The sequence below is a fragment of the Trichomonas vaginalis genome, chromosome II (genome assembly GCF_026262505.1).
Source record: "Trichomonas vaginalis G3 chromosome II, whole genome shotgun sequence".
NCBI classification, from domain to species: Eukaryota; Parabasalia; order Trichomonadida; family Trichomonadidae; genus Trichomonas; species Trichomonas vaginalis.
In genome coordinates, this window is record NC_067204.1 from 12,496,912 (window position 1) to 12,509,136 (window position 12,225).

Here is a 12,225-nt window from a genome sequence, read left to right on the forward strand (position 1 = left end):
TCTATACGGGGGCATTTTTATAAAAATAAAAAAATGTTTTTTCTTTACTTTACGTAACCTCCTGCTACCAGAAGTCTTTGACGCCAACCCATACCAGCTAATGAAGGTTGGCTTGGTTTAGTTTGGAAACTAACCTTTGGTTTTGGTTTTTCTTCAGTTTGTGGCTTCCCTTCTTCTATCGGTTTTTCGTCACTTTTCGGTTCCTCTGACTTTACCTCACCTGCAGGAACAGTTGTGTCGTCAACATCTTCGTAAATATCATATGCCATTTGTTTTTGTTTTCCTTTCAACTTTTTGTGTTTGTTGTAAAGTTTAGAATATTTCGACTCTAAGTCAATGAGATGTTCTATAATGAACTGTTGGTCAGTGAAGTAAACTTTTCCATCTGTTGTCTCGAAAGCTCCTTCAGACTTCAATATTTTATTTGTGAGAGTCTGTTTCTTTTTTGAGATACTAGCCGTTCCATTTCTATGAAAAGTGACTTTGTAGTTAGGGTTTGTATTTCCAGACCTGGCACTTTCTATTATTGAATTTTTCTCTTCATCTGTAAGTTCTTTGACAGGTTTTGACAATGGTTCTGAACTTTTTGTTTGTGGTGTCAAATCTACCGTTTCAACTTCTTCGGTCATTTCATCTCAGTAAAAATTTTAGTTTGTTTTGTTTTCAACTGGTTGTTTAGGTTTTTTAAGTCGGTCTAAAACTTCCTGAGGTATAGGAAGAATTGACAAACACGTGGTTGTGTAACTGCTGGAAGCGACAAATCCATCTTGAACCCATTTGTCTCAATGCTGTATTGTTCATTTCATCTCAGTAAAAAACTTTACATTCCCACGTTTGAGGCGGTTGAGGTTGGTTATTGTTTACCCATTGTTGTGCATGGTTATATCCTCTGTTAAAGAATCTTTCACCTTGGTCCATATAGTGTCCTGCTTGGTTATAGTAGTCATTTGCTTTGTTATAATAGTTTCCTGCTTGTCTTCCTACATTGTCCATCCATCCTTGAACTTTTCCTCTTGTTTCAGGATTTGGAATAAGATTTGTTGCATCTCGTGCTACATCCCAACCTTTCTGTACAGTTTGTATAATAGGTTGTGCTTTCTCTTTCAGTATACCTAATGTACTCAAATCTTCCTTCCAACTCCAAATACACCTCTGGCTATTGTTCCCACTGCGGGCAAAAATCTGGATGCAACTCCTGCTAATGCGCCAAATAAACCCATTTCTTATCAGGGTAAAAAATGACGAATCCAAACAAGGACCCCTATGTTTCTAAAGCGACAAAGAAAGCACTCATGATAAAAATCTTTAGTTCAACACCAAATGCTTGGTTTATGGATATCTTGGAAACATTCCGAGGTATAGAGAAGATGGACCACCATACTGGTAATATTTGTCGTCAAAACAAAGATACTGTGAAGCCATACCATTACAGTCCAAAAATATTTTAGATGTGAAAACTGCTTTGACAATATTCGTTGACAAATACCATCCAACAAAACTGACATCTGACTGTGAAAGTTCTTTCAAATCAGACGATATTAAAAACTATCTGCGTTCAAAAAATGTAAACCAATATTTCATTGTCGACCAAAACCATTCTGCTCTTGGTGTCATTGACAGTTGTATAAAAATCTTAAGAGACTTAAACCAACCACAAGGTGGTGAGGTAGATGAAATGTCATATGACGACAAATATAGACACTTCTCCATGGCAAAGATGAGACAAGTTTTAAATATTTACAATAGCCGTAAACAAAAAGGTTTGGGAAACCACTCCCCGAAGAAATGAAAAACAACCCCGACTTAGAGAAAGACTATATATTTAATAGTTTAGTCAAAAGAGACAAACAAGAAAGAATGCCAGGCTTCAAACTTCAGAAAGGTGACAAAGTAAAAATAGAAATACCTAAACGCGACCCATATGAAAATACTATTGACTATGACAACAATGGGAACTCGACAGGTACTCACCTTCGTGTTCGTAAAATAGAAGAAAGTATACAAGAGAATATTATGAAGTTTTAGGCAAACATGGCAAAATGTACAGACTGCAAGCAGAAGATAAAACTACTATTGTCAGACCTCGTTTCAAACTTGTCAAAGTTCAAGGTGGTATACTTTCAAAGACAGTTCCTAACAAATATAAGACAACTCCTGACGAATATGCTAAAGAAGTTGAAAATGACGACTAAGCAATTCTATACCATGCGTAAACTGTCATGTAAGGTGGCATGTATTCTTTACTTTGTCCCGTTGTTTGCGTATATCCTGAAACGAAATGTGTATGGTTTCCTTCTCCCTGAGTGTCATCCAGTAACAATTTATAGCAAACTTAACGTCGTCTTTAACATCATATCCTTTACCTTTTGTCATTCTGACCAATCCAATATCTATGCTTATGCCAACCTGCTTGAGATGTACTTAAATCTATGTAGTGACTGTGTGCAGGTAAATTTTCACCTGAAATCGTTTTACTTCCACCTGTTTCCTTTGAAGAGTTTGCACAATACAAAAACCTGTCGACTATTTGTTCCATGCACCAACACCAAACATTGCTTGAGGACCTCCTGCTTCCATAGATGTATAAATAGAACCTACTGGGTTCATTAAATCAAACATATGAGACATTATAGGATTGTCTCTTTTGAACTTAAAATATAGTGCAACTATTTCAGGTTTCTTCTGGTTCATGTCAGAATAATTTTTTATAATATAATCTTATGTTTTCAGGGTAGGTAAAGTCTTGACTATAATATTTATTTCTGTCATCTTCATAATAGTATACTATTCTCGTTTTTTCTATTGCATTATATCTTTTATATCTATAATATTCTAAATATAATGTTAGCTTTTGTTCATCTACATGTGGTGTTCTGACGTCATCTCCATAGTCATAATAATATGGTGTTGGAGCTGGGTCAGGCAATGTCATATCTGTCATTTCATAAACTCTTAAAATATTTCTTTTGTTCGTCTCCATATAAGTTTAAGTAGCAGTTGTTGTCTAATGGAACTTTAACTTGTGTACCATCGTTCTTTTTATAGCTTACATACATTTCATTGTTATTTTTCGGAATGAGTTTATACCGTGTACCATTTTCTAAGGACTGTACCAACTGCCATCTAAAATATTTGTTTTCTTCATTGACAGAAAAGTCACCAACCATAGTTTCAATATTTTTTGTTCCTAGCAAACTTTGGTATATTTCATTGACATATGTTTTATCTGCTTTATTTTCAAGGCTAACGTTTAAGTCTGTTATTTCAGAAGATGTATGTGTATGTCCAACGGCACTTTTTCCTGTTTAAGGTTTCTTGTAAGTTTGTAATATTTGCAATGGTATGTGTATGTCCAACGTCCTTTTCCTGTTTAAGGTTTCTTGTAAGTTTGCAATATTTGCAATGGTATGTGTATGTCCAACGTCACTTTTCCTGTTTAAGGTTTCTTGTAAGTTTGTTATTTCAGATATAGTATGTGTATGTCCAACGTCACTTTTCCTGTTTAAGGTTTCTTGTAAGTTTGTTATTTCAGATATAGTATGTGTATGAGTCTTTTTAGAATATTCGTTTTCAGCTCTTGTCACTTCACTTGACATTTTATTGTCAACATATGTTTTGTCTGCTAGTTCAGGATGAGTATGTTCTTTTGTTGCATAAGCTTTGTTAGCTCTTTTCTTCTTTTTGCTATTGCATCGTCTACATATTCTTTGTCAGCTTTGTTGCAACATCTGCTTTCAAAAGAAGTTCAGATATAGGTTTCTCGTTTAAAGTTCCTTTTGTTGGATTTATACAGACAGTATGGTTCTTATTGTCTTGAAACAGAAACTCATCTGTCATTGGGTTTAATGTCAGTTTTAAGTTTCCTTCTTTCAATGACTCAGATATCTTAGAATAGTTTGAAAAGTTTGTTGTGTTCTTATTTAGAGCTTGCATAATGAGTTGTCGGTTGTGTTGTATTTCTCTCATAGACGCTGTTTCATTTGACATTTTTATTCTAGATAAAATATGCTTCCAATAGAAAAAGAAAATTCAAGAGTTGCTACAACTAAACCATTAGATGAACTTTTTACTAATGTCGGTCAAAAGTTTGAGACAGAGACCGTAAAGCATGAAGGCTATCGTTTTGACTACCCATTAAGATGGCTAAGAGACCCATCTGTCACAAAAGCTATTGGCTTTCGTAGAATGAAGTTTGTGTCTGTAGAAGATAAAAAGTTTTCCATTTATTGTAAGGTTTCATATAGATTATATATCTGAAGGGAAACGAAAAAATGTGGGAAGAAATTGAGCTAATACAAGTTGACCTTTCATCTTCTCTACAGACTGCGTTAAAAAAAAGAAGAATAAATAAATTCATGTTATGCAAAATATGCTGATGAATATGCAAATACCGAGAGCACACTTTATGTGAGAATTGTATATGAAAACAAAATTCACAAGTGTCATTTCAAATCTACGAAGACAATCCAAAGAAAGACGAACAAATATATACAGATTCACTGCAATGTCATGGTATTATTTGCAAAGAATGTTAAATCAGAAAGTCGAACTTCCTTTAGCAAATATTTACAGTCGATATGCAAGAGATGAACCATATTTATTTAAAGATGTTTTCGACCCAGCTGCTATTATAGTTCATGCTTCATTTTCTGGCGCCCAAAACTCTTTTCTTATGCTTGGCAAATGACTTTTACGAAAAACCTACAAAGTTATACGAACCACCAAGTGGAAGTATTTCAGACTTTCAAGTATGGTTTACTACAGATGGAAGAAAAAGAATAATTCCATTATACCATGTGTTTTACTTAGAACTTAGTTTCATATACAACTACTATCGAACGGTAAAAATATAATTTTTTAATACGGTTGAGGTGTTGGATTTGGTTGCCAACTAGACTGTGGTGCAGGTTCAGGCTGTTGTATAACAGGAGCTTGTTCTTCTGGTTCAGGGTCTTTAGGTATAATACCAACGAACTGACCTACTCTTTTACCAATATTTTTTGACTCCGTTCCAAATTCCTCTTCCTACGGTTTTTATTCCATTCCATATACCTCTTCCAACATTTCGAAAGAAGTTTCCTATCTTACTGAAGAAACCCATTTTACTATATGTAAAAATCTAATGTCCGCCTAGTCCTCTTTACGTTTCCTGTTGAGTTCCATAGCATTCTTTAACTGGAGCTCATACATTCTGTTTCTCTCTGGTAGAAAAATATTCTGGGTCAACTCCTGTGTTCGCGTCATCTGCATAAAGTTGTTTATATCCCACTTCAGGGTTTGTATAAAACTCTTTCCATCTCATATTTGCATACCATGGTGGCAAACCTAACGCAGCGTCATTTGACATGGCAGTTTGCATTTGTACATCTGTTGGCACTTGACCATAGTTTGCCATTGCAGTTTGTATTCTAACTCATTTGGAATATTCTCTGGGTTTGGTTGTCCAGGTTGCTGTGCATTCGCTAAGTTCTTGTGCGTCCATTTAATATTAGATAAAAATATCTCTTACGAGTACATATACTGAACATTTGCAGGCATTGGTTCATCTTCATATTCTCTATATCTTTCTGCCACGTCAAATAAGTAAATGACACAATGGAAAAAACCTAAAACAAGTAGTCCTATTTCAAACCACATTTACTTACCAATAAAATTTCTTTGTTATGACACTTTCTCCAGTTTATAGGACCTCTCTCATATTCTATCTTATCGTATCTAAACTCATAGTCATGTATGTCCTCTAACCATCTCATGACACTTTCCAAACCACTTTTATCGGATGTAAAGTAAAAGCATGGATGGTTATGTAAAACGTCTAAAGTTTCTAAAGAGTCTCTCAAAGTCCAGTCTACTTGGTATTGAAAATCCCATGTGTTATAGAACGGCGGGTCCACTATAAAGAAAACATTTTCCTTGTCTTTATATTTTTCATACAACTCTGTCCAATGACATCTCACAAACTCTATACCCTCAATATATTTTTCTATGTTCTCTTTGAAAACATTTGTATAGTTAAGATATAAAACTTTTGACATAAGTGTTTCAATGTCATGAACTCTTATAGCACCACTATATAATAGTCTAGCAGATATACTATCCCAGTCAATATACTCTGCCTTTTTCAAAACCTCTCTGACAGTATTTTTCTTATCTAATGGTATACGTTCCATCTTACCTATAGGTATCTTTTCTTTTAACTCTTTCAATATTTTGTTTGTGTCTGGTATATGTTTGAGACGGTTCATATAGTTGTCGAAGTCATTGCATATAATCTTTGAGTCAGGAAATATTGTATGGCACAAATGAGATATATAGAAACTTCCACCGAACAAGTCTACAAATGTTAGACCATTCGGTAGTTTCTTAAGTTCTCTCAATAGAATATCTTTACATCTACTCTTATTTCCAAAGAAGGGTAACGGTGGTTTTGTAAAATTCATTTTATATATATAATAAAAATGTTTTTTCCTGAAAAGTGACAGAAAAGTGACAAAACATGTACGAAGAAGTCTTGAAAATTCAAGAGGGTAGAAAAGAGGTTAGAAAAGAGGTTATATCTAACCTTCTACCCTAAACATTATTTTTGTCTGATTTTACGAAGAAGTCTTGACAAAACATGAAAACATATATAATTTGTGAAAAGCTCCTGGAAGACCCGTATATAAGAACTTCATTTATACTAAACATCTTCGGGGCTAGAGGGCACGAAGTGCCTGGAAGCCCCACTCCCTTTTTTTTTTTTTTTTTTTTTTTTTTTTTTTTTTTTTTTTTTTTTTTTTTTTTTTTTTTTTTTTTTTTTTTTTTTTAATAAGCTATGAAGTTGTAAACAAGTTTGTCTGGTAGTATCTTATCTTCGATTTACTTTTGTGACTTACAAATAATCAGGGAAATATGGAGCTTACTAAGGCTAAATTTTCTATCAGGGATATTTGTATATATACTGCACCTCATTTCGCTTTATCACATCCGATCTTTTTGGATGGATAATATTATTATACTGAGATATCGTTGTATGACTTAGTATTTGAAAGGAAAGTGAGTCACTGCGATTCCCTTTTAGTCCTTTTAATGCCTTCGTCTATTCATTTTTTTGTGAGATTTTTGGCAGATAAACAATTTTTATTGAATGAACCAAAACTACGAGGCTTTCGTCCGGTCTTATGTAGAGCAAGAAGCAAAGCACGATCCAAGCACTCATAATTATAGCATTTATATATATTCAATCATTTGTATTGGTTTCATTCTTTTAGGAATTTCCACATTTTCAAATGTACTTCCGGCAACACTTTGCACCATTGTTTCAATTATTGGAACATTAATGTCATCATTAGTTTTAATTGTTTTCTGGGATCTCTATCAAAAAACTCTAAAAACTCGTAGTTTGGATGAAATAACTGACGTTTCACAAGAATCGGGAGTTTGAAAATATATCGCTACTCACTTATTCATTAAATCATCGAAATCAAAGCAAATTATCTCTACAGATTTTGTAATTTTAATTTAATCGAAGAATTTATTGGCTGTTATTGATTGACAAGTTACTTTTCAAGAGGTAATTAATTTGCTTATATTCGATTAATATTTATTAGTTACAATATCAAAATAATTTCATTTTATTTAATTGGAGGTCCTCCATGACCTTTCGAATGTATATTTTGTTTTTGTAAAACTTTACCATGTTATCCTACATTCACATTATTCTTTTTCAACTTTTTATGAAATTATTTGAAAAATTGAAAAAATTTATTTGAGTGTTGAGATGCATTAACGTGGCGATTAAGAAAATATGGATAGATGTTCCTTTGTGAGAAGCAATCAATACTATTAATTATTAATTTTCGAATGAATAAGGAAATATAACACCATCTCTTTATGTATCGTCCCATAATAAAGATTTTATGACATTTTGAATTCTACTTTAGACTTTCGCAAATTTTGACAAAAGATTTCATGAATTTATGAACATAAATTGATAATTCATTGAAATATTTAAATATAGATAAAGTGGATTTAATATAGCACTATGGTCATAAGCAAGGAGAATAGAACTGTTCAATTTCCAAGCAAAATAAAAGGAATTCCAAGCGAATCAATTTTGAATAGTTTATAATTTAAAAAATTGAGAGAGTTTGTTTGAAAAAAATTAAGCAGGGTCGAAATCGAAATTGAGGAGACACAGAGCCTTACAAGATTTTATGAATCTTGAGGATCTTCTAGGCTTTGAAAGTGAAATTCAAGAGGAGCGAGAGAGATCATTTAAGCTCTTTAATGAAGCTATCATGAATAGAGAGTTTATTGATCAACTTTTCGAGTATCTTAAACTCGAATTAGAACCAAAGATCCGATTTCTTGTAGAATCATCAATCCTCAGAGTTATTAAGATAAATTACAACCAAGAATCCCTATTTTGGGACTATGATCAGCAAGTCAGAATTCTAAATACATTAGTCGAGTACGCATTAAGCGTTCCATACCAAAATTCCCAAACAGTTGTTGATGCAATACGTCATATTATCATGAGTTCAACAGTCGCAATCATAGAACAAGTTAATGAAATCTTCGAGTTATTTAATACAATGACACAGCAACACCAGTTCCTTATTCTTCTTCAAATCATGTCATTTTGGACGAAATTAGTATCAATTACCCCTCTTTCCGATGAAGAAACTGAAAAATTTGGAGCCGCAATTGAAGAATTCAACGCAAAAATTGTTCAAGCATTCATCCCTATTACACAAGCGTTTTCAGAAGACCTTACGTCTACACCTTATCCTTTAAAAATTCTTCGTGTAATTTCAAAATGTTTAATTTCACTTTCAGCAAAGAGCGAAGCCATATTCTACGACGAGAGCTTTGATAACTTACTCGGACTGTTCATACAAGCCATACAATTACCATCAGAAAACATGGGAATTGTCAAATTAAAAAGATCAATTTCGAGATTATTCATTATTCTTTGCAAATACTTCTTAGGCAAAGACGAAGAATCACCAGAAGAATCAATCAGAGTAGAATACGCTAATCATTTCCAATCAGATATCGCTCCACAATTTATTGATATTATTGTTTACGTTTTAGAGAACGATACTGATGATTTCCTTCATGGAAACATTCTTTACTTATTATCTCAACTGTTATTCCACAGATTAATCCCTGTTGAAGACATAACAGCAGAATTTGTTTCAAATTTCATCATAAAAGCCGCAAGACTCTCAGTAGACTCAGTAAATGAGCATATTACAAACCCACAGCAGTATATTGGCTTCTATCTCCATTATTCTACCAATGAATTAATAAATCGAAGAAGAGGATGCGCAAAAGTCATCGAAGCTCTTGTAAAGAATTACGGAGGTGTCGAAGGTGATGAGAACTCCTACCAAATCATTGATATGCTCTATGAATTGCTTCTTGCGCCGACATCTGATCCATTTGAATTTGAATCACGTATTTACTTGATGACAAGATACATAAGAGACACAAATACACCTATGGGACCAATGGTAGACCCACAAATCATTGAAGCTCTAGCAGAAACAGCAAGTAAACTAGTTGAAACATTGGCTAAAGAATCTAACGGCCAAAAAAGTGACAAGGCCATTGACAGGACATTTGTTTTAGCCTCATTATTGATGCTTATGAGACATACTCTACCTTATATGGATCCAAATATTGGAATTTCGCTTGGCGTTCATTGTATCACTTTATCCAACGATGAAGTTGTCATTACGACCGCAGCAAAGCTCATAAGGACATCCATAGAAGAGAGTGATATGGGAGAAGCTGATTTCGATGTAATAGAAATCATAAAGAAATTATTAAATTTCTTATCTTCCAATTCACCATCCATTCCTATGGCCATTCGTGCTCTTATGCGTCTTGGAGGCCCATCAGCCACTCCTGTTGCCAGAGAAGTCATTACAGGAATGCTTGAATTCTGCATCGACAGCAAAACAGAAGAATCCGATGGAGATTTAGAGAAAATAACTTCATCATTCACTTCTGCAGCTGAAATCATCGCTTCCCTTGAGCATGACCAAGATGCTTTGGCACAAACAGCTGAACAAATATTACCAATGGTTGCTGAGTATTTCGTTAATCATCCAACAACGAAATGTTCCGATGAAATACTCTACATTTTGGCATCATTGAATACAAAGAACAAAATTGCAATTCCTGCTGTTTATCAAGCATGTACAACAATTGCAAACATTATATCAGAAGATGAAGTATATCTTTTACATGCTGAACAGATTGCTTGTGCTTTTTGTCCTCTAATTCTTTTGGATAGTTCTGGATGCGATGCCGAAAAAGCTGAATTTAGCAGTTCTTGTTTCAAACTGTGCAACAATATTTTGCAAGTTTGCAACAAAGAAACAAATGAATTAACATCAAGAGATAGAGGTTACGCATTAGTTTTAGCTTCTTGTTTAGTACAATCCGCTGGAGAATCAGCTGTTATCTTCTTACCAGCAGCTTTAGAAGCAATTACTCTTGTTGGACCTGATGATTCATTGTTGTATTCGTCTGCAACATTGATGATTGTTTCTTGTTTCACGGCTTCCCCTGAAACAACAAGTAACGCAATTTCCAATGATTTGGCAAATTACGTCAGAACATCAGTATCAGAGAAATTGCTTCCAACATATAAGGAGTTCAAGCTCGGATTTGCTTTGCTCCTTTACTTGGCAAGGTCCGAAAGACAGCCTTGCTACCAGAGAGCTGTAGAACTCATCAAAACACTCTCGGATTTGAAAACAGAAGAAGAAAATATGTCAGAATTAAATGGCGGAGTTATTGAATCAATGATTTTGCCATTCCAAATGCCAATAGAGAACTTGAACGAGCTTGAATTGTTTGGCGCACTCACAGATAAGTATTTTAACACTCTTAACCCCAAACTTAAGAAACTTGTCAGAAATATTTTCCCTATGTAATTTTTTTTATTAGAAATAAAGCTATTTTATCTTTTTATACTTTTATAATTTGTATATATATATATACTGTAAGTAATCATTTATCAAGTGATATTGCTATCATCCGAGATGAATGTGATCCAGAAATGAGGCTATAACATTCAGCTTGTCTGCATAATATTAGGATCATTCTAGATTGGAAAAAAAGTAAAAAAAGACGATCAAAATTCTCTCAATTTTCCACTTTTTTTGCAATGATTCGGCATGTGTTTTTCTATTGCAGGCTTTTTAAAGCTAATAAACTAACATTTATCAATAAGGGTGGTAATATTAAAGCACTTTTATACTGATATTTGTTGATATAATTTTTAATATTAAGGGTGCCGGAAAGTGGGGTGACGCTATTTCGAGTATTGCTCATAACTTCATTTGTTGTAAAGATATTAATGATATTGAAACATATATTAGTAGTGTATATACTAAGGTTTTTATTTCTATGATATTGAGGTCTTGGATACTTCCAGTATGAAGAAAACTGTTTCGCAATTTTCGAACTTGCGGACCTATCTAGTCCCTGGTTATTCCATGGCAGGGGATGATACTGCAGGAATGATATCTAGGTACAAGATACTAGATATTTTATAGAAAACATTTGGCATTTGTTAAAAAGTGTCGAGATGCAATTAGTGGGTAACTTCAAAACTAAGACCGATTGCACTACCATCTCACTGGATTCTGCTAATTACCATTAGGGAACAAACCCAATGGTAGTGGTTTCCAGTCGAAATGGTCTCATTCAATGTTTAATTAGATTTGTATCTAGTCCTCCAATATTGTGTTTAAGCCAGTGAGACACATTAAACACAAAATTTCAATAGTTATACTAAAATTTTTACAGAACAAATTTTATTTTCAATTCTCATATGCTGAGATAAATGCACTTTTTCCCTTCCAGACTTTAAAATTTTTGTATGATTTTTGTATGTTTTCGATAACCTTATAATCATAAACATTGTTTTCACTTAGTTTGAATATGATACTATGATACATCATCACTTAAGGTTTATACTCATATAAACAAAACAAAATAAAAATGATTTTATGGGTTTGAAAAGTGTTGTTTTTATAATAGCTTTCACTTCACTTTCCGGCACCCTTAAGAAAATTAGAGTTGTCGAAATTTATAACAAAACTGTTCACTTCACACGGGGTCTATATCAAAGCTTAGCAAAATGTTTTTCTATCATATATTTCTATCATATAAAGTTGTTTGAAAAGTAAAAAAATTATTTTGGAAAAAAGGTGGGAAATT

At 33.4% G+C, this 12,225-nt stretch overlaps 4 protein-coding genes and 1 pseudogene across 5 annotated transcripts, besides 2 other annotated features; 2 read left to right on the forward strand and 3 right to left on the reverse strand.

Moving 5' to 3' along the window:
* Window positions 1-6,760: part of a mobile genetic element that runs on past the window's edge.
* Window positions 45-629, reverse strand: TVAGG3_0533290 (phage tail repeat-like family; the record flags this gene model as incomplete). Its single annotated transcript, XM_051237664.1, has 1 exon — window positions 45-629. The coding sequence occupies one exon, from the start codon at window positions 627-629 to the stop codon at window positions 45-47; it is 585 nt and encodes a 194-aa protein (XP_051095488.1).
* Window positions 2,189-3,933, reverse strand: TVAGG3_0533300 (annotated as a pseudogene). Its single transcript has one exon. A coding segment is annotated over exon 1 (1,745 nt).
* TVAGG3_0533310 (phage tail repeat-like family) lies at window positions 5,622-6,440 on the reverse strand (the record flags this gene model as incomplete). Its single annotated transcript, XM_051237665.1, has 1 exon — window positions 5,622-6,440. The coding sequence occupies one exon, from the start codon at window positions 6,438-6,440 to the stop codon at window positions 5,622-5,624; it is 819 nt and encodes a 272-aa protein (XP_051095489.1).
* Window positions 6,761-7,126: 366 nt separating the features above from the next.
* Window positions 7,127-7,423, forward strand: TVAGG3_0533320 (uncharacterized protein; the record flags this gene model as incomplete). Its single annotated transcript, XM_001303919.1, has 1 exon — window positions 7,127-7,423. The coding sequence occupies one exon, from the start codon at window positions 7,127-7,129 to the stop codon at window positions 7,421-7,423; it is 297 nt and encodes a 98-aa protein (XP_001303920.1).
* A 753-nt stretch (window positions 7,424-8,176) lies between these two features.
* Window positions 8,177-10,964, forward strand: TVAGG3_0533330 (armadillo (ARM) repeat-containing protein family; the record flags this gene model as incomplete). Its single annotated transcript, XM_001303920.1, has 1 exon — window positions 8,196-10,934. One exon carries the CDS (start codon window positions 8,196-8,198, stop codon window positions 10,932-10,934), a length of 2,739 nt encoding a protein of 912 aa, XP_001303921.1.
* Window positions 10,965-11,292: 328 nt separating this feature from the next.
* Window positions 11,293-12,069: a mobile genetic element.
* Window positions 12,070-12,225: the final 156 nt, after the last annotated feature.